Source organism: Schistocerca gregaria, chromosome 1 (genome assembly GCF_023897955.1).
Source record: "Schistocerca gregaria isolate iqSchGreg1 chromosome 1, iqSchGreg1.2, whole genome shotgun sequence".
Lineage (NCBI taxonomy): Eukaryota > Metazoa > Arthropoda > Insecta > Orthoptera > Acrididae > Schistocerca > Schistocerca gregaria.
Window position 1 is genome coordinate 644,126,548 of NC_064920.1, and position 23,681 is coordinate 644,150,228.

Consider the following 23,681-nt stretch of genomic DNA (forward strand, 5'->3'; position numbering starts at 1 on the left):
TTTAGTCCTTTTGAACCTTTACTGGACAAAGCGGACCATCATCAGCAATATTGGACACTGTTTTTGTCACACTATAAGTATGAGATTCATTTCTGACCCTAGCACAACATGCTAATGCGGATACTCTTTCTTGATCACCAATTGCCCCTGGTCCAGAATTTGATCAGGTTGATGTTGAAGTCAAAAAGGCAGCCAATCTTGTCTTACATCAGGTTGTTTAGTTTGTCCACCATGGCTGGCTGGATAAACCTCTGGGTCATTTACAAGATCCTTTGCTTAATTATTATGCTCTCCATCATTGTCTCTCAGTTCTCATTGATGTGTTACTATTGGCTACTGAAGAACATTGTGGCGGGAAGTCATGTGCCTTCTACACCTGTTTCTTGTTTAAAATTTGTGGCCTATCACCACACGTGTTTTGGCCAGGTATTGACAATGAGATCATGTGTATTGCAACAGCCTGCCTGCCATGTGTCACCCATGAAGCAGCATTGTGGGCCTCCATCTCCCTGTGGCCTGCCCCCACAGTGCCCTGGGGAGAACATCCATGCTAATTTTGCAGGTCCATTCCTTAATTCCTTGTGGCTTTCTCAGAATTTCCTTATGTAGTTTGTTGCCCATCCATGTCCATGGCAGCTATGGTTATAGCCCCCTGCAAGATTTTTTCCTTAGACGTATTGCCATATATACCTGCGATGAACAATAGCCCCAGTTTGTGTCTCAATATTTTGAAGATTTCTTGTACAAAGAGCATCGAGCATGTTATGGTCACTCCCCTTCATAACCAGTCCAGTGGAGAAGTGGAGCAGCTGGTCTGTATATTCAAAACCCAAATGAAAAAAATATGTCACTCACTGTTCTCCCATGGAAGCCCTCAATAGGTTCTTGAGTTCATATAGATTCTCTCTAGTTGGCGATTGTAGACTGGCAAAGCTGCTTGACAGCCATCAGCCCCATACACTGTTTCATCTGCTCCGGGCAGCAGCCAACCTCCCCCAGGAATTAGCCTCACACTGATTTCATCTGGGCTCTGTCCCCTGGGCCAACAGGTTTGACTGGCACCCAAAGTGGATACCAATGGTTGCTATCACTAATGACACCACTGCCTCTGCGTCGTGCGCACCTCCAATGGCTTAGTGTCACGACACTATAACCAGCTCCATCCATGTGTGACCGAGCATGTACTGGAGTGCCCTCTGCCCTTGCAGCCATCTCCACTGTATATGCTGACCCCAGTGGCACAGTCCATTCCTCCTCCAGCTCCAGTGCCATCTTCATTCTGAGTGCCATCACCAGCATCTTCTCTGCTGCCTCCATTGCCAAGTGCCTGCCTGGGTGTGGACGTGGATATAGCACCATCACATCCAGTGCCCCCCCCTATGACTTCTCACAGGAGATTGGGTACCATGCCTGTCCACACCAATGAGATTTCAGACCATATTCTCCTGAGCCAGTACAACACCTGCCCCAGCAGTCACCACCTATCAATGAAGACATGGACATTTCCACAGTGAACACTTTTCCATAATGGGCAAGGAGTGTTGCAACCCTATTGAATGTGTGCACATAATCAAACACAGTGCAATACAAATGCCTCCATGGCCATCCTAGTGTGGCTGCCTCACAGTCTGGACAGACAGCATAGCATATGCTGCATCGTGTGCATAATAGCCCAACTCAAACCCCGCACACTGGGCTCTTGGTCTCACTTGTGTTTACTTACCGATTGCTAGATCACCTACAAGACAGTATTGTATGTTTTCTACAGTTACAAGACCTTGTGCCATTGTATATTGCATTTACTGTTATTGTGAATCTCATCATGTGGAAGCAGAATAAAATCTGGTTGGTGCTACTTATAACACTGTGTCTGTACAACATTATGAGAGGAACCTCCTTCATCTTGGAGATCTTCCTTTTGTCCCTCTTTTTCCTTGGAGTATTTCAACATTCACGAGGGCTTGTGGCCCTAGTTTCAGATTCAGGGGAAGAATGGGAAGCCCTATGACCAGGAACTTGTGGGTCTTTCAGCCTTTGACTGGTATTCAGATGCAAATCAAAATCCTGGGAGGGAAGCATCCTGACAGACGCCTTTCTGTTGAGAGCCAGCAGAGGAGGCTGTTGCTTCTCTGGCTAAGGGGTGGGGATTGACATCCCTGGTTTTGATGCTCCCAAAGTGGATATGGGGGAACAGTAGGAAGGGACCACCAACCACCAAGACGCTGGTGTAGTCAAATGGTCCCAAGGACCCGACATAGAAGGCACAAAGGGCGAGGATACTGTTGCTACAAAGGGTGATATCGTCATGGATGCAGCAAGTGCAATCATCATATGTACAGGATACAAGAAATCATAGTTTTTCTTGGTCTCCTGATATGTAAATTGGTCAAGAGCCTTGGATTTTCTTTCCCATTTGGAAGACAGTGCCATCTCGCAAACAAGGGTAATGGTGCTCCCTGCAGTGAACACAGACCTTGGGGAGGGTATAAGTTGCATTTGTGTGCAGTTGTTGGCCACAATCCCTACAGATAGGGCTGGAATTACAACGTGAAGACAGTGGCCAAATCTCTTGCATTTGAAGCATTGCATGGGAGGGGGAACATAGTGTTTCACATCACAATGATACACCATCGCCTTGACCTTTTCAGGCAATGAGTCAACTTCAAAGGCCAAGATGAAGGTCCCCGTTGGACATGACAGACAAAATGCCCATCTCTTTGTTCCTAGCTGTCATGTAGCTTGTCACTGGCCTGTGAAAGATGTTGCAGAGGAAGAAGATACTACCACAGAGACTGTTATGGGGGTAGAGGAATTGGGGGGGGGGGGGGAGAGGTTAGGGGCTCATAGTTATAGGAATATCACTCAATTTGTTACAGGTTAGTAGCTTTTGTGACTGAGCAGGGGATGTCATTTTACTCAGAACTGAGCAAGTTTCCATTTTTGAAATTGCTGCTACTTCCCCAAACCTACCCTCAAGGTGTTCAACAAAGAATAATGGCTTTTTGGCCAAAAACAGATAATGTTGGTTGTTGAGCAAACTAAGTATTGTGGAGAGTATGCATCTCCTTGTCTCTTAGCCCTACATTCCTCCCACAGCATCGCATTGCGGGGTCCTCTCCCTCCACATTGTAGTATTCCTCTCCTTCAGAAGAGACTGCTGGGCCATGTAGCCACAAGTGAAAGGAAGTTTGAGTGAGTCTCTGATGCCATCCACTTTGAATGGGGCCTCAACACACACACACTGCCTAGCTACAGCAATGGCTACCTGGTCAGGTAACCATGGCATAGAGCCCCTGTGCCTCGCCGACAATGGGCACATACACCTCGGCATTTGTGCAGGCACCAATAGTGCTATCTCTGCTTGGTCAGGGGGCTACCACCATATCGGTACTTGACATCCTCCACAACAGGATGGCTACCACGTCAGATTTAGGGGGTATTACTTTTGCCAGAAAGGAGGGTGCAAAGATAGAAAGGCACAAAAGGTGGAATATCAATGCATTGTGTGACCTTCTCCATATGATCCGTACTTCGGTAAGATTTGGAAGAGGCATGGTAGGTCAAACCCAACAATGGGGACCATGTAGTGAAGGACAAAAAGTTGTATGAAGTGTCTGTCTTCTCTTACCTAAATACTTTCCCACGAGACCAGCATCACTACAGAACAGCTACTCACCATGCTAAAAGCTGTCATAAACTTATCAACCTGTCTTCACACTTAGTCCAGACAACTGCCACATGTACCACCCCCCCCCTCCCCCCCCCCCCCCCTCCGTACACTATCCGATAAAACCCGCATAGCCTTCAGTTACTTCTTTACTGATTCACTGCTGCGCAGAAGTTTGCTAGTTGCCATAATGATTTCAAACTAGTTACTATACAACCATCTACTTGTGCTGCATTTGGGCGGCAATCTGATGCTGATTTACCTAGTTGCCCTGCCACGTTCTATACTGAATATTTCTGGGGTTCTGGCAATGACTCTGTGTCCCTGAGTTTTTTTGTTGCCAGCAAAACAAAAACACAGTGACACTAAAAGGTTTTTCGTAAATTTGAAATTTCTTTCTTCAAGTTTCTGCAAATGAATTATTACACTGAAAAATACAAAGTGATTTTAAACCTACTATAATGACAAGGAATTGTGTCACACCAAAATTTCAGTATGATTGTAGGAGCTTAAGACTAAAAGCAACATGATTCTTCCAATCTATTTGTTATATCTCCATAACAAGTGTAGTGTTCTGTGTCTTGCACACTGTAGCTATTCGGATTTCTACAGTGTGTAGGAACATTCCTAAATATTGTGTTAGCATTTATAGATGAACAACATGTAGTTATCATCTAGGGTATTATTATAAAATAGTGTCTTCAATGTAACTCACAGCAAAAAAAGTTTTGTTCACCTTTTGTGGAATCTGTACCACAAAACTTATTCTGTAATTTCTTGTAAGATTTGTTTGTTAAACATAGCAGACTCAGCATGATGGAAATACGTGTTATATATCAACACTTATTCAGTGACTTATCAGTGGGTTGCAAATTACTTTTAATATAGGGTACCTTAAGATCAGACAAAATATTGACCCATATGGTACAGCTGTAATGACTATTCCACACTCTGGAGATGTTCTTTCATTGTGTATATTCCTTGAGTTTCTTAATGTGGCATCCTCCCTTCTTCTAATCAGACATGATGAAAACCAATTATCTGCAAGAACTTTCATACATAATATTTCAATTTCTCAAGGAGATCATTGTGAACTCCACAGTTAAACGAAACACGAGGCGTCAATGTTTTATCATTTAAATTTCGTGTAATTTGATTCACATGAATTAAAAATGGCATCCTCTCTGGATAAATTCAAATGAACACTGGCCAAGTGACTTATTTTGGAATAGGTGTATTAATATTCTTATCATCAGAAAGTGTTCCTTTACCTTCAAGGAGTGAAGCAGGGAGATTCATCTGTCTTGGTACCTTTGCTCTAAAGAGGTCTGACAATAACCTATTTCTGTAACTATACTCTGTGTTAATGTGAATAAGTACATCACATATACAAGGTGTTACAAAAAGGTACGGCCAAACTTTCAGGAAACATTCCTCACACACAAAGAAAGAAAATATGTTATGTGGACATGTGTCCGGAAATGCTTATTTTCCATGATAGAGCTCCTTTTATTACTTCTCTTCAAATCACATTAATCATGGAATGGAAAAACACAGCAACAGAATGTTCCAGTGTGACTTCAAACACTTTGTTACAGGAAATGTTCAAAATGTCCTCCGTTAGTGAGGATACATGCATCCACCCTCCGTCGCATGGAATCCCTGATGCGCTGATGCAGCCCTGGAGAATGGCGTATTGTATCACAGCCGTCCACAATACTAGCACGAAGAGTCTCTACATTTAGTACCGGGGTTGCTTATACAAGAGCTTTCAAATGCCCCCATAAATGAAAGTCAAGAGGGTTGAGGTCAGGAGAGCATGGAGGCCATGGAATTGGTCCGCCTCTACCAATCCATCGGTCACCGAATCTGTTGTTGAGAAGCATACGAACACTTCAACTGAAATGTGCAGGAGCTCCATCATGCATGAACCACATGTTGTGTCGTACTTGTAAAGGCACATGTTCTAGCAGCACAGGTAGAGTATCCCGTATGAAATCATGATAATGTGCTCCATTGAGTGTAGGTGGAAGAACATACTGACGAAACTAAAATGAGCTCTAACATTGAAACGTTTCTGAACACATATCCACATAACATCTTTTCTTTATTTGTGTGTGAGGAATTTTTCCTGAAAGTTTGGCCATACCTTTTTGTAACACCCTGTATGTGGAAAACAGGATTTAGTAATTCACTTTAGGTATCACCAACCACTAGGGAGTGTTTGCTTTTAAGAGAGTAAATTACATTGTTAATGTTGTCTGCCCCGACAGCTGAATGGTCAGCGTGATGAACTGCTGTCCTAAGGGGTCTGCGTTCAATTCCCAGCTGCGTCAGGAATTTTCTCTGTTCAGGGACTGGGTGTTGTGTTGTCTTCATCATTTCATCCCCATCCAGCATGCAGGTAGCCCAATGTGGCATCGAATGTAATAAGACCTGCACCAAGGCGGCTGGACCTGCCCCATAAGGGGCCTCTTGGCCGATGATGCCAAATGCTCATTTCCATTTCCATTGTTAATGTCTTCGGCAGATCATGGAGTAACTGTGATTTGACCAAATGTATGTATCACTGCTTCTTAAATGTATCCCTTAACTTGTGCAAACCAGTCTTATTAGCTATTTACAGAAAGTGATTATTAAATACATTGGGTAACTGACTACTATCAACGATTACATGCCTATTTTCTTTCATAAGTAAACCCTCACATTCATTAACTAAATTTATAGTTTTACACCTATTCCTCATACAGACCTCATTTTATTATCTGAATTATTAATTTCAGACTAGTAGTAGGACACAAAATGAAGATAAAAACAGAAACAAAAAACTAAAATAGCAAACACACACACACACACACACACACACACACACACACACACACACACACACACACACTTGAACTAAGAAACCCAGAAATTGAACAGATACTGGGAGACATGGACAAGAATTTGACAGCCCATGTTCCTAGTACACATGTTCCTGAGCTGCACCACATCTAAAAGTCTCTGTAGTACTCCAGTACCCACATAAGCCGCACCTGAAGAAAAGGCACGATGTGATGCTGAATCTGATTCCCTTTTAATCACTCCAAAAAAACCACATTCTCTATGTTTCTCAAGATCCATAAATTTCACCTCTCAAAATGCCCTATTGCAGCTGACTATTGTGCCTCCTCTCTCATAGTTTGCAGTATACCTTCCTCTATCAAACAAACACACAAACTAAATCCATCATCACATCACCATTCCTGTTTCTTTACCAGCTGGAGCATTGCTTGTCACTGTCAATGTCATTGCTCTCTGCACCAATATCTTCAATGTCCAAAATCTTGCTGCCATCAAACATTAATTTTGCGTACTAACTTCAAACCCACACCTTCCTCCTTAGTTACCATGACCACTATATTTTTACCACCAACTACTTCTTTTCAGAAGAAATCTATGACAAACTAATCAGTGGCATTACCATGAGGATTCAACAGACACCTTCCCACGCCATTCTGTTCCAGAGTTATCTGAGGCTGGTTCAGATTAACCGACGACACCCCATCTTCATTCCTCTATAACTTCAACACTTCCCTTATACTTTGCACATGGAACTTTTTGGTTTGGCGAGCCACTTGTCACCATGCTGAAGGTTCCATAAGAGCTTATTTACATCAAACTTTTCAATCACCTTCAATAACTGCCTCTCATCGCAAAATAGGTAGTCCTTCCCATGCAGCCTGACCACCCATAAACACTACGGTACATTTTCTGTGAAAAGCAATCCCTCTTCTGGACTGCAGAAAGTTTTCACAGACCAAAACAGTCCTATCAGTCTCATTAGAAGTCAGATTTCCTATACTCTTCCTACATCAACACACACTGAGTTTCAGAGCATGCAGCACAGCACACTGTGACTGATTTGTGCTGTTGCTTCACAGTCACATCTTTGGAGTAAGCCCCACAACATCAGTTTCCCTGATTTTTGTAGGTGAAAACTTGTCCTGCAGCATATGTTTTGTCCCGACAACTGTGTTGACATGAATCACCACTAATAACCCACACACCAATCTGTTTACACTCCATTGTGTCTAATTGACACTCTCACTCCTCCCCCCAGATTACTTTTCTGTTTCACCCTATCTCACTCAAGAGGAACTGTATGTTATCCCTTATTCAAATCTGAATTCATGTTCCTTTCATCCTTATCATCCCCTAACCTGGCTCACCATGCATTTATTTATCCCATCCAAGCTGGATATTTCGGAAGTCCCTCCTGACCCTTCCAATTTCCCTTCAGTTTACACATTCTCCGTCTCAGTCACGATTGGTATTTGCCCCTGTCAGGCTAGCAGCTTTGAAACACACAGCATATTGTGCTAGCAGTACGTCTGATTATTTAGAACTCAATGAGTTGATGATTACAACTAATTTATGTTAGCACGTACAGAATATATAATAAGCTAATATGTGCATGTTACAATCTCTCAAAAAGTCAATGTTTATTTTGTATTTTTTTATGTGAGACTTGTAATGATACTAGTGCACATTGGTGTTTCAGTTTTCTTAATCTCCTGCACAAATTTACTTGCTGATTGTCATAGCACTTATACTAAAAGAGTAAGTTATTTAAATTACCTTTTGATGTCGAGATGCATATGAACAAGCTGGCCGTCTCTAACGCTTACCTTGTGGAGGACACCTGCTATGGAAACACACCCTCAACGTTGACTTTAGATACAGTCTACTGCATGTCCAATCTACTGGGAAGATTTGGCTACATGTTGTACTACTGACTACCTCTTTGCATTATGTTTCTTCTCATTCCTCTTCGTAGGAGAGCTTTAATTTCAGGGATATGTTCAGAGGCTTTGTCAGCAGGTATACAGGATGGTTACAATTAAATTCTCACTACCTGAGAGGGTCAATATCAAAATCATGTGATAGGACAGTGAAACTTTGTGGAATCACATATAAGGACATGTGCAGAGAAATAATGAATAAACCACTAAAAGAAACACGTTTTAATTTCCAACAATGGAAAATGTAGGATTGAATGTAACAATATTATAGTCGAGATGCTGAGTCCAGATAGCCACAACAAAAAGACTCTCACTGTCATAGTAAGGCTACAGATGCCCGAGACTGCAGTCGTGAGTGTGAGTTGCGTTAGTGTGTGTGGTGTGTGTGTGTGTGTGTGTGTGTGTGTGTGTGTGTGTGTGTGTGTGTGTGTGTGTGTGGTCTATTTTTGATGAAGGCCTTTGGGCTTTTTGTTGTGCCGTGTGGTGTGTGTGTGTGTCGTCTATTTTTGACGAAGGCCTTTGGGCTTTTTGTTGTGCCTATCTGTGGCTCATGGCTGAACATCTCTGCTATATGGTGAGTGCAACTTTCCTTTTCATAACATTCTGATTTCCATGTGAGATGGTAGTATTAGTTACCTGCGTACCATGTTTATGTTCCAGGTTACAAATGTTGCTCAATGTGATGACCCCTGCATCCACAACAGTCTAGAACTGCACCAGATATACTATTCCACAGTTGTTCGCAGCACTTTTTGAGCTGTGGACCATGGAATGTTTATATGTCATGTGACAGCTCTCACACAGCTTGATGATTGTGCAATGTGTCCCATATTCTCAGCCATGGCAACAGTAACTTCCCCAACAATTTGTGGCGCAATTGGCCATCAGCTTCTCCCAGAAGCAATTACCACACCAACAGTTAATTTGAACTTCTGAATCATGTTCTGCAATCACGGTGCGGAAAGAAAACCTCTCCATATTCCTTTAATGAGTTGATACTCACAGAGAGCTGTAGCACTATTGCCATTGTTTTGATAAAGTGGGTTTATGAGTAAGGCTTGCTTACTTTGTCCGACCCATGTTGATTGTCTGCAACCGTAATGCACAATGATGCTTGTGTTTCAACCCAACATCGCCATCCCCGTGCCACTACCAATGACAAACTAAAAGTCATGACATTTACACTACTAACAATTTGTATCCTGCAGCACACAGTCTGAACATCATTCCTATAAAGTTGGGTACTCATATCATAAATAGCTTTCCGTCTATTGGCTTAAGTAGTGGAAGTTTAATTACAGTCACCTGTACATATGTGTCCATTGTGTGTTGCATAATTTGTCAATATAATTTTAAATCAATAAAATTTACATTTAATCCAAGTAAATGTCTGCTGTTTTTTACTATTTTTTATTAAGACTATTAACACTCTGCAGTAGGTGTTAACCCTCGAACAGGTGTGCCTAAGTATAAAGTGCACCAATCACTAATAACATTGTCTTATACAATGCCAATGTTCTTTTACAATTGTGGACCCATATGTATTCCTTCATTACTGCTGCGGCTAAACAGTAATAAGTTGTGTTTTCATATGTCCAAGTGAACAGTAGTAATAGAAGATAAACAGCAAGCTAGGTGAGAAAAAAATAGCTGTCCATGCAAGTAAATGACGCAGATTCCGAGCTAGTGGTAAAGTCTCACAATAAGGTAGTTATCTACGAGGTTTGTAATCAAATATCAGTTGGTAGGAATCTGATGCACCTGCACTGCTTAATGCTTCAAGTGGGTCATTACTGTGATGGAACACATGTCTGTAGCAACAGTCATATAACAAAATTTTATTTTATTATTGTTTAATTAAAGAGCAATTGAGCAATTTAGCTCACATAATGTAAGTCTATTTCATTGTTGTCAATTAAACTAGAATTAAATTGTAATTTTGTTCATGTATGTTTACCTTGGTAACATAAACACAGCTATTCCTTAAATGTGTATGAAGTACACCGCGCACCCACACTTCTTAAAAACAGCGTGTCAGCTCAAGGATTAATGAATGACTAGTTTTACGTACCATACTATTACAACTTTTTCAAATGTGTAGTTTCTGTTCTCTTTTTAAGTATGCTCTACGAGTAATTTTATGACGTACTAAAATAATGTGAATGTGACACACTTTGGGATTATCTTTACTCTTTCTCCCCCAAAAGATTGCATTTAGTTGTTAATGGTCCTTCTCATGTTTTTATGCTTATCTCAGGAGAGTTCTACTTAAAGTTACATTTAAGATATCACTGGAAAGGCAAATACATTTTTAAGAAATTATATTTCCTCACTGGGTACACTGTCCAATCTGTGCTCACAGAGACAATATTTAATAAAAATGAAATAATTGTAAAGATATACATATCTTTGCACTCTGTATACATTATATTACATGCCAATAAGGAGTCCAATATCTGTCAACAACAATACATCTGTAAACAACAGACAAATGTTTTCCAGTATCTGAAAACGCTGTATTATCTAAGTTTTATTCAGACTGTGAACCACTGATGTTGCCGGACTTTGCAAGACTTTTCTTGAAAGTCTCATTAGACCAGATACAGGATCTCTTCCAAAGTACTTCACTCTGATCTCATCTCCAACTTGCAGACCCAGGGCACTTGGATGATTAACCTTCAACACAAGATTTTTATTATAAAAATGTGTGTCAAGTTATTTATACTAATGCATAATTAAATGCAATAATGATTCAAAAGAAAGCAGAAATTAATACTTGTGCAACTTCAAACTGAAATGTTGTTATATTTAGTTCTATTGAGGACAATATAAGTTTAACAAATTTATGCCAGAAATATTTCTGTGCATATAACTTTTCAATTATTTTATAAATTCACTAATTCTCTAACTCCATCATAGTTTATTCCGTTACTATCAATTATTTTTTTAAAATAAAACTGATCTACATGTAATTCAACATTACACTCTCTTATCTGGAAGAATGTATTAAGACTCCAACCACATCACATCACAAATACTGAACCATCGCTTGTCATGCTTTCCCACTGTCTCATTTTTCCTCTCCACACACTGTCTGCCTTCTGATTGCCCCAACCCTTAAATGTGAAGAACAGGCTGAAGATTTGATGTACAGTAGAATGAACAAATGCCAAACAGCAGTTGCAGCTCACATTTTTTATTGAAAACTGACCAAAAAAGCCTAACGACAGCATTTTTGATTGCAAAGTGATCAAAAAGCCTAATGACAGCAAAATACACCATAAACAACCCATAGGTATGACACTCACCATCCTTAAAGCACTAGATGTATACACAACAAAAATCATAAAACTCATGGAAAAATAGAATAATCGGACATGATGTAAATATAATACACAATATTAAAGAAAGATTGAGGTTTAATATGCAATTGATGATGCAGTCACTAGAGACAGAGCACAAGCTCAATTGGGGAAGGATGGTGCAGGAAATCTTACAGCAATTTTTGAATTAGATGCCTATAACACAGCATTTAAGGTTTATTATTTATTCATATCAGCTTTCCACTGAAAAATTCAGTCAAAACATTGGCTACATGTCTTCTATGATTACAAGAGTGCTTGCAACACATTATTAAAACACTCACATTTTTATTATAAATTTTTGTGATGCAAGCCATCAGCATACAGCCTAAATAAATTGTGGGTAAATGCGCCCATGCATAAATTCACTGAAAGAAGGGCAATAATAATAAATAATAATAAAAAAAACAGGGCAGAATAAAACCGAATCTGCGAACTTAATCAATACAGCTGCTTTATGTGGAATCAAAGACAACACAGATTTTAGCTTGTTTTTGTGGCGAACAACTGTGTCTATACTTGATGAGAGAAATAAATTGGACCGTACATGAGATAAAATAGTCAAATTAATGTTTTGCAGATATACAATAGATATGTTGACACATGCAGTAGCCAATCTTCCACAAGAAAGGCACAATATACCATTGCCTTCCTAACTGTACATGGGAATGAATGGTGCTTCTAACAATATCTTACAGAAGTTATTGTTTTGAATATTTAAATTTCATTTATTAACAATGGAATGAACAAAGATTACCACTCAGTGTTTACTGGAGGCACTGAGTGGAACACAGGCTCACAAACAATAACTTTGCCGCAACATGGATGCTCCTCAGAGCACATAGTGACTTTGTTGCAACACTATGTCCCAATTGGGGAGAAGGGATTTGTTACATGAAGCAAGTGAGATGAACAAGGAATAGGGGAGGCAACAGGTGCAGCAGAGAAAAAAATAAGAGGGTGGGGCAAGAGCTATGATAGGAATGTATAATAAGAGCAAGAGCTAGGAATATTGTGCCAAAGAGAACACCCTAATGCCGAAATAGGAGGCAAGGATTTGGGGGGATTGGAGAGGATCCAAATGGCACACACTGTGAAGTAGACTGTAATATCAAACATTTATTACTTAGCAACACACTCTGACACTCAAACATGGTAAGCCTTAACCTTGGCCACAGTTTGGTGCAGGCTATTCATCTCAGTGGGCAATTAGCGGTAATGTCCGTACAAAATCCTGCAACTTCCCTTTCCTAATCTCCATGTCTACATCTACATCTACATTCATAGTCCGCAAGCCACCCAACGGTGTGTGGCGGAGGGCACTTTACGTACCACTGTCATTACCTCCCTTTTCTGTTCCAGTCGCGTATGGTTCACAGGAAGAACGACTATCTGAAAGCTTCCATGCGGGCTCGAATCTCTCTAATTTTACATTTGTAATCTCCTTGGGAGGTATAAGTAGGGGGAAGCAGTATATTCGATACCTCATCCAGAAACGCACCCTCTCAAAACCTGGCAAGCAAGCTACACCGCGATGCAGAGCGCCTCTCTTGCAGAGTCTGCCACTTGACTTTACTAAACATCTCCATAACGCTATCACGGTTACCTAATAACCCTGTGATTAAACGAGCTGCTCTTCTTTGGATCTCCTCTATCTCCTCTGTCAACCCGATCTGGTACGGATCCCACACTGAGGAGCAATACTCGAGTATAGGTTGAATGAGTGTTTTGTAAGCCACCTCCATTGTTGATGGACTACATTTTCTAAGGACTCTCCCAATGAATCTCAGCCTGGTACCCGCCATACCAACAATTAATTTTATATGATCATTCCATTTCAAATCGTTCCGCACGCATACTCCCAGATATTTAACAGAAGTAACTGCTACCAGTGTTTGTTCCACTATCATATAATCATACAATAAAGGATCCCTCTTTCTATGTATTCACAATACACTACATTTGTCTATGTTAAGAGTCAGTTGCCACTCCCTACACCAAGTGCCTATGCGCTGCAGATCTTCCTGCATTTCGGTACAATTTTCTAGTGCTGCAACTTCTCTGTATACTACAGCATCATCCGCAAAAAGCCACATGGAACTTCCAACACTATCTACTAGGTTATTTATATATATTGTGAAAAGCAATGGTCCAATAACACTCCCCTGTGGCACGCCAGAGGTTACTTTTACGTCTGTAGACGTCTCTCCATTGATAACAACATGCTGTGTTCTGGTTGCTAAAAACTCTTCAATCCAGCCACACAGCTGGTCTGATATTCCGTAGGCTCTTACTCTGTTTATCAGGCGACAGTGAAGAACTGTATTGAATACCTTCCGGAAGTCAAGGAAAATAGCATCTACCTGGGAGCCTGTATCTAATTATTTATGGGTCTCATGAACAAATAAAGTGAGTTGGGTCTCACACGATCGCTGTTTTCGGAATCCATGTTTATTCCTACAGAGTAGATTCTGGGTTGCCAAAAACGACATGATACTCGAGCAAAAAACATGTTCTAAAATTCTACAACAGATCGACGTCAGAGATATAGGTCTATAGTTTTGCGCATCTGCTCGACGAACATGTCCTATATGATTATGTGCAAAATGCTTTTACTCCTACTTGCAACCTTCTCTTCATCTTCTTACTGCTTGTTCACTTCAACTCTTTCAGATGACGGAATCTGTCACCCTAGTCAGGCCACAGCATCACGTATGTTTATAAGCTGAAGTACAACAACAATGCCCCAGTGCTTGTTTATGTGCCTATCTACCACTTAAAACATGCATTATACAATGAGTTGTCAGCTCCACTTATTCCACTGTTTATACTTCTTCAAGGATTTTCCAGCTTTATAAAAGTTTATATATAATAATTACAACGAAATTAACGTAACACAACACATGAAACAATAAATAGCAACTAGGTGCACTTTTTATTGCAATAGGAAATCTAGTAAAGTGACCAACTAAGACTACATACTTTTCTTTGGTCTAACTGTGAATTGTGCAACAATGCTGGTGTCATATTTGGGTACAGTTGTACCATAACTCCTATGTCTCGAACCTCAACAACCTTTGCTGTGTATATGCCACCAAACTCCAAGACTGGTTCACGTTCAGTGCTCAAGAACTGGTCAATCATCTCACGAGCTTCATCCATTGCTTGTTGGTTTGGAGCAAATAAGGAGAATGCTGTTTCATCAACCTGTGTAACCTGTGTGAAACAATTTTCATAGTAATGAAAACAACAGATTCTGAAATACCAGTGTAATATGCATGTAATAGACATATTTTAAGTTTTGTCTCTCTTATGTTAACATCAATTTTCACTCAGTAAAGTAAGATTTAACAGCACTGATCCGTGAGCAGAGCAGTATACTGACACTTTGTATTTGATATGACCGTGACATATAACTTAACTCAAAATTGTGCTTGTATCTAGCTGGCTGAATTAATGTTCCATTTTAGGATATAATATAATATGGATGCAATATAATGAGTGAGGTTGCACAGCAGTTAGACATGGGACTCATATTTTGGAGTACCAGGATTCAGTTCCCTATCTGGCCATCTCTATTTATATTTTTTGTGATTTCCTCAAATTGCTTAAGGGGGGTAGGATGTCAAACAGGCCGACTTGGAGCAGGACAATTTAATTTCTACGGTATATAGTTTTACAAATAAATTCATACAACTTTGTCAGCATGACTAGGAAGGATTCAGGATTCACACTCATAACAGTTGAAATTCAAAAACATAACTAAATAAATTTTTTCACATGTGAAATTTCATAATTTTTTCACTTACTATTGGCTACATTTGTTACTATAGGTACACTTTTCTTCATAAATAAGAGAGATTATTCGATGAATTTTGCACAGCATACAAACCATACTTACAGATTATGAAACTCTAGATTTTTCAAAATCTATTAAAAACTGTGGTAAAAATTGAGATAATTAACTATAAAATTTGAGTTTTTTCTAAACATGAAGTTTAAAACGTAACAGCTCATTCATTTTTTCATAAACTGATGTCGTACCCCCCTTAAGGCATACACCTGAATGGCTCCATTTCTTTCTTCTCCTTCCCTAGTTCAAGCTTGAGATCCATCTATATGGCCTCATCCTTAAGAAGATCCAATCTTCCTTCTTATGGGTGCAGTTGTATCTGCACTACAAAGAAGTTCGTATTTCCCCCTCCCCCCTTGAAGTGCATATTACAACAAGAATTGCAGCAGCCATTGTGTGTGTGTGTGTGTGTGTGTGTGTGTGTGTGTGTGTGTACATGGGAAAAAGCACCATTTACGAATTCGTTACAATGAAGGAGAAGACTAATTAAATGTCAGTAGTATATAAATGGGTTGAAAGAAGAATGAATAACAGGAGAAAGACAGATTTGCAGAAGTACAGGAAGCACATAAAAGTTGTTTTCACTCAACCATTGCCATATGAATGATTTTTTTTTTAAATTCAAAGTTAAAAAAAGCACACAGATTAAAGGGAGACAATAAAAGAAACAGTTCCATAAAAGGAGACTGCTAGTTACACACACTCCGGATAATGTGTAGGCATTAGCTTGTCATGACAATGGATAAATCACATGATTTTTCACTAATGTAATATGCCACTTGCAAAATGCTACTTCGCTGTAATACTGTAGGATTCCTACAATTTCATCTAACTGACACCCAGGGGTTAATGATTTTTCCAAGATGGTCAGCTAAAGCCCAGTGTTGAAGATACTAAGGACGAAGTTTTTTTCATACTTGTTTATAGATAGGTAGTAATACTTCCATGAACTAAATGTGTACACCGTAAGTGAGGATATGACCGGCAGCAACAATTTTTTATTCTGAACATAATTTACATATAAAATGTGAAGTATATGTGATTTATTCTAATATTATACAACAATTTCATGTTAACTGTTCATTATTATTGCAACGTGTATGAGATTCCTAAAACTGGAACACCCAATAAGCAAATATGTGACAGCAACAATTATATAATTACAAAAGACTGAATGCCCTATTTGTCATACTCATGAAAGCAAAAATTACACATTTCTCCCCTTTTCCCTTTCGAGTTTACATTCTGAAAGATCTTTGCCATAAGTAAAAAGAAACAGCAATAAAAATAAGTGCTTCAGATGTGTAAAAATAATATTTACTAAATAAGACTTTCAGGATGAAGCAAAAGTAAAAATGAAGCAATCCTTTATATTTGCTTTCAAATTAATGTTAAACTTTCCCTGCCTATATTCATTTCCTCAAATAAGCTGTGCTTTAAAACTAAGTATTTATTTGTCTTTTAGGAAATGTAACTTTCTGCCTAGAAAAAGGAAGCCTTTGAATACATTTAACATTAGAACAAGCAAAAGGCTGATTTGTAACTGTTTGAATAAATAACATTTGGTTCAGACATATATGCCATTGCATCTTACCTGCACACCTGTTTCAACCAAAAGCCTCTTTACATTAGCCCCACCTAATCCAAGAAACTTTGATCGATTATGCACAGACACTTCCAGTTTTTCTGAAACAGGCCAATTTTCTTTCTTCTGTGCTCTGAAATGAGGAAAATAGGAAAGCATGCACAAAATGTGAATGACAACTACTAAATCTTAATCATCATTTTATTAAATAAAACAAAAAAGTGTGCACATCTTAGAAAGAAGAACTCCAAAGTTATCAGAAAACCTGAATTCTACATGTATTTGTTAATACAGAAGAAAGGAGAACATTGTGATGGGATATCTCAACGTAATCACAAGCTGGTAATGATTCTGTGACCCTTTAAAACCCTCTAGTCCCCAACGCATACAAACTAAAATGGTGGGTGGGAAGGTAAGTACCCAACAGTTGCACAACTAAACTGAAACCAATATGGCATAATTATGATGGTTTTAGGCTATGCAGTAGCAAGGTTATCAGTTCCAATTTGAATATGAGTGTATGCATTTTCTAAAAGAAGCAAAGAAATCTTTCCTTACTACCAAAGTAACAGAAATGTCCTCTTATGGATGTCTTTTCTCAGCTTTTTTGAGAATGTTTGGCAAGTCAATCTTCAGGTTTATCAAGACTTCTCTGCACGCCAGACCTGAGAGAGAGCCCACCTGCCCCACAACTCCCGTCTCTCCCTGTTCCAAGACAGTCTCAGACTGTGGTCATTCCGCAGCATTCTGTTTCATTGCTAGGGAGCTAACATTGAGGGAAGAAGAAAGTGGTGCTTGCAATGGAACTGCTCAACACACTTTTTTTTGCACAGTACAGAACAACATGGTACACAATAAGTTAAGATGATGATGATGATGATGATGAGTAGGGTTGAAGGGGCGCTCGACATCATGATCATCAGCACGCTGACGAAAAGTCAATATGAAATCTCATGCGTGGAGACGAAGGCTGTCCCCACAAGCAGAGCAGTTAAAACATACTTAAGTCTGCCGCCCTTCCCCACCAGTTTAGGGATGAGGCCTGATAGTTCACAAAATTTCACCACTCTGTTAACACTGGTATCGGTATCTGCGAGGACGGTGGGCAGATCCCCAGCAAGATCAAGGAATGCTAATATAGGACACATGTAGCCACAATATGCTGAACTGAAAGTTTGAAGTTCCGAAGAGCTGTCAGTCTGGCCATGATTGCCAATTGACAGTCGTCATTCCACCAAGGTACAGGCCATTGTCCGAGGTGGTTTCTAGACCTGGGGATGGACTCTGCGGCAGCCCTTTGGATCTCATGAGTGGTATGAGCCACCACCTCTTATGCACAATCCTTTCATTCAAAAATAGCCTGTCGACTCTACTGTAACCAATTTGCCCTTTGTATGATCCACCTGCGTGGTCTCCTGCTGATCACTGTCCTATGCGGCAGATGAATCCACACTGGGAAGTGGTCACTAGAATGAAAATCTGTAGCCACTTCCCACTGAACTGAATCTGCAATAGCTGAGGAACAAAAGCAAAATTCAATAGCTGAAAAAGACCCTGTAGCTGTGGAAAAATAGGTCATCTGACCGGCGTTCAGAAGGCAGATATCCTCAGAATGGACAAGTTGCTCGATCAGTCGACTTCTGGAGCAAGTAGTAGCCGAGCCCGACAGCACATTGTGGGCACTGAAGTCCCCCACAAGAAGGAATGGGTGCAGAAGTGCTTGAAAGAGGTCTGCCAGTGCGTCCAAATCCAAAGCGTCATGGGGGGGGGGGGGGGGGGGGGGCAGGTACAAAGAACACACTGTAATAGTAAACAGTGAGAGAACTTTCACAGCAATTGCTTGGATGGTTGTGGCAAGAGGGACAGGAGAGGAGTGGTATCTGTCCTCAAGAACAATAGCCACTCCACCTTTAGTCCTGCCTACAGTAGTATCGTCTCTCCTGTATATGTGTGTGTGTCTGTAACTTTAAGATGCATTTCTTGTAAGCAGATGCAGAAAGGTTTATCCTGGACCAGCAGCTACAATTCTTCCAAATGTGAGCTATATCCATTCAAATTCCACTGCAACACAGAAGTCCCTAAGGAAGCCACTGGTTAGCGATGATGGTTCTTTCCTTTCTCCCTCGGAGGCGGTGTGTGATTTACCGGGGAGGTCAGGGGGAACATTAGCCGGTTCTGCGTTCTCTAGTTCCTCTGATCGGAAGTCCATATCTTCAAGAGCATAGCCGCCATCAGAAAAGGAGAGCGCTCATCAATCTGAAGGCTTACCTGCCACTTTTTTGGATTTAGAACTACTTGTAGAACGACATTTTTCTTTACTGATAGGAGGAGGAGGCTGCCTGGGTTGCTGCGGTGGCTTAGGTGGCTTCTGAAGTTGGAGAATGGTATGTGGCTTTGGTTGAAAGTCTACTACTGACCGCTTCTGAGCGACATCAGTTGCAAGTCGAGTGTTTCCCCCACAGGTACAGCGACAAGTGCATGTGCTCGTACTTGAATCTGTGGTCTGAGTTTCGTGAAGGCATTGGTGTTTTAAGGGCTGATGCAAAAGAATTTGCAACAACCAGTGGTTACATGGCTTTGTAAGCATTTTTAGCTTCACCATAGGGTATGCGTCTCTGTACTTTCAAGTCTAGAATTTTCTTTTCCTCATTGTAAATCCCACACTTTTTGCTCCACACTGGGTAATCCCCAGTGCAGTTAACACACTTCGAAGGAAGTTACAAGAAGTCCCTGAATCATGAGCAGAGCCTCCATAATTGCCACACATAGCCTTCACGTTACATCCCATAGTGGTGTGGCCAAATCTTTGACATTTATACAATCGCAAGAGGATAGGAAGAAACAAGTGAACCTTAAGGTGGATATAGCCGGCAAGGATATGATCCGGTAATTTGAGAGTACTAAATGTTAGAATAAACGTTGCCAATTTTTCCAATTTGCCATTGACTCTCCTTATATAATTCTTCACCTCCGTGATGCCCACATTCTTCCACTCTTCACAAAACTCCACGGGGTCCATCTCCATTATATCGGAGCAGGGAACCATGCCCTTACTATAGTTAAGGGTGTTATGCAATTCAGCCTCAATTGGGTAGTCACCTAAGACCTTACATCCCAGAAGCTTAGATATTTGGGTGAATTAGCAGTTTCAACCAAAAGCATCCCATTAAATAGTTGTTTGACACTTTTCAGAGACACAGCGATACCTTCTAATGCCTTGTTAATATAGAAAGGCCCCTGTTTTGCTCGATTACAATGAAAGTGTTATGTCACACTAATGCCCTGCGACTATTACTCGGAGACTTCTTTTCGGGAGGACTGACCAACCGAACTCTCTTTGAGGAGTGGTTGTAGGTGGTGCCTGACAGTACACCCATCCTGTCAGGACTAGTAGTTTCATGAGACAGTTCCATACAGACCCCACTAGATGCTAGGGAAACAATCGTCAACCCAGCCAGAGCCTTGCATGCCTGAGCAAGCGTGATTCAACTGGGGTGCAGCGGGTGCCCCGGAGGTTGCTCACTAAAGACTGTTTCACCTCAACAGCCATTCACCTCCTCAGCACGTAGCACACCTTGAGGTTGAGGTTTTTCTCTCTCTCTCTCTCTCTCTCTCTCTCTCTCTCTATATATATATATATATATATATATATATATATGAGAGAGAGAGAGAGAGAGAGAGAGAGAGAGAGGGAGGTGAGTACCTTTCTCGCAGCCCAGGCAGTGAAGCCAAGACCCCCATTCTCCGAAACGCACAACATTCCACCACTGCGCCGCATGGTGGTCGTTGAAGTATGACCAGAGCTTACAGTGGCAGGGGACTGGTGGCGCTTACGAGTCCCCAGCTCAGAAACCCCAGGGTTGCCAAGCTCGTACTCAGCAAACGAATGCTGAGGGGGCAATCATTTAAAGTTATGAATCTTGTGATTCAGAATTATAATCAAACTCATTGTTTTCTATAATTATTCCAAAAGAGAAATTTGGTAAGAAAAAATGCTTAAATTTAAGAAATGTTAACTGGATGTATCTCTTTGGTTAAGAAACATTGATTACATCCATAATGTATGCATATCTTTGTATGTGAACTTAGAATATCTTTGGAATAGTATACAATTAGTGTGTGTATGTCAGTCAGTTATGGAGTAGCATGTATTACATCACTGAAGTCTGTCAGTCACGAAGTTATAGATTAACAAACTGTTGGAGCCTGTCTGCCTGTTTTGGAGCAGCAGGATAGAAGTTGGCATGATGTGCTGGATTGTAAAATATTTTTGTAAATGATTTTATTAAATTGTGACCAAGTACTCTGACTGTCATGCAGTGACACAACTGATGTTCATTAAAAGTTTGACTTTAAGTAAGTGACCTACATCATTATATTACTTCAATATACATATAACAAGCAACAACTCAAGTGTCTCAGCAAGCAGAATCTACCATCTTGACACACAGCTGAACAAAAATTTCAACATCAGCTAACATATAAAGTTAAGTAGAAACAATGAACTTTTAATTATTCAACTTCAGTTGCTATTAGCAAAATGTATTTAATTTTGAAAATGCATGCAAAATGAGAAATTAGCTAATTTCTTTAAAATTTAGATTACTAAAGTCAACAATGCAAAGAGTGGGACAGAAGTTGGGGCCTTATGTCGGGGATAGAAATAAACGTAAATACATACTGAAACGATATGCGTGTTGCATGAAATCAAGGAAAAGAGAAACATTGTTAAGTTTTTTTTTTCACACAGAGGACAATACTTATGACAGACAACAAAGGAAGCAGACTAACCAACAACGGCAGTGTTCGTGGACACCTGAAGTTAAATAGTGACTTTTATTTTCATCTTATTCATGTTACATGCATGAGAAAAATATTTAACAAAAGGTGACTAGTTTTGAACTAAAAGTAGAAATGGGTATGTATAAGAACTTCATAGACTTGGGAAATGAATCCAAAGCAAGTAAACAAGAAAATAAAGTATCTGGCTGAATGGAAAATTACTTCAATATTCAAGAGAGTCTAAGTGACATTTCAACACAAAACCACAAATTTTGACAATACATAAAAATTATGGTTAGTGAAGTTCCGGAAATTACAAGTAAAAGTGGGATTGCAGCACCAACAGCATTCATTGCCAAAGCCAGCAATAGTGTTGAAAATAATTTAATAAATTTGAAAGTTTTGAATGATAATGTCACAGAAGATGTTCTTTTGAGTGAAGCACATAATTTTTATGAAAATACCATAGACGACCCTGTCACTCAGATGGAGCTTTCCACATTATGTGCAGAAAGTCTTGTAAACATAAATTTTGTAACAACAATACTGTTTGGGAAAGGTGGTCAGAATTGGTGGGTGAAGCGCCTGACTGTATTTTGCACACAATTTAATGTAAATTAGAAAGAATTTAATATTACTGCAGTAAGCTGCAATGACACATTTAGAGCATTTCATTTCATTGAAAGAATAGCTGGCCAGAACTTTGCAGTAAAACTAAGAGAAAAAGAGTACTAAAGCATGTAAAGGCAAAGTTATGTATGGGATTTTTTAACAACTGCAGAAACTTGGTGTAATCGTTACATTAGTAAAGGGACTGTTTGGAAAATGTAAAGTAAAATTATTTTTGAATGTAACTTCATAATGGAAAAATCACCACAAGACATCTTATAAAAAAGATGAACAGGCCACCACCCCGATAAGAATGTTTCAAATGAACAACACTAATGATTAAATTTTTTTGTCTGTTACAGACCATGCAAAAAACTTCATGTTTTTAATGAACATTTTCTTGCCCTATTTGGTGATACTTTGTAAAAAAATTAGTGGTGCAAACTGAACAACCATATTTAAATCTACATGATGGTAGGATTGCTATTGTACAGTGATTGTTAATGCTTTTGCTTTCATTATATTTACCGTTTAGTACTAGAAAAAGAAGCATGTTATGATTTTAATGATTTGCATAAAGTAATTATTTATGTTGTGGTATGTATTCTTATTGTCGTTGGATTATGAGAGAGCTATGAAGGATAAATTTTTGTCATTATTCAAAAATTAATATTACACTGATTGTGTAGTAGAATATGCAATTTACTGTTTTGATGGAAAACATTCCTAAAGAATTTTTCATTAAGTGTGCTTTAAACTTTGTCGTGTCTTGAGAAACAGAAAAATAATGGTAGACGGAATAAAGATTATTTGGGACATTATTACAATATCTATGTAGGGAATACTTTTTGGGAAATAATATTATTTAATGTGTTTTGGGTTTTTTTGTTGTTCAGTTTCATGGCAGTGGTAAAAAACACACACATTTTTTGATACATTTGGAGAAACATTTGATGTAGACTTTGTCTTTTACAATTTTCTGTCGGCACTTGAACAGACCTGTTATGAAAAACTGAACCATCAAAGAGTATTTTGC

The 23,681-nt window shown here is 39.6% G+C and overlaps 1 protein-coding gene across 1 annotated transcript in view; it reads right to left on the minus strand.

Moving 5' to 3' along the window:
* Nucleotides 1-10,762: 10,762 nt before the first annotated feature.
* Nucleotides 10,763-23,681, minus strand: part of LOC126360761 (polyribonucleotide nucleotidyltransferase 1, mitochondrial) — a 114,670-nt gene continuing 101,751 nt past the window's right edge. Inside the window, exons 7-9 of the mRNA XM_050007736.1 lie at nt 17,264-17,387; nt 14,799-15,032; nt 10,763-11,130 (exon numbers count right to left, since the gene is read on the minus strand). Of these exons, the coding sequence (XP_049863693.1) occupies nt 10,978-11,130; nt 14,799-15,032; nt 17,264-17,387 (511 nt within the window). The 3' untranslated portion in view covers nt 10,763-10,977. The remainder of the gene's footprint in view (nt 11,131-14,798; nt 15,033-17,263; nt 17,388-23,681) is intronic.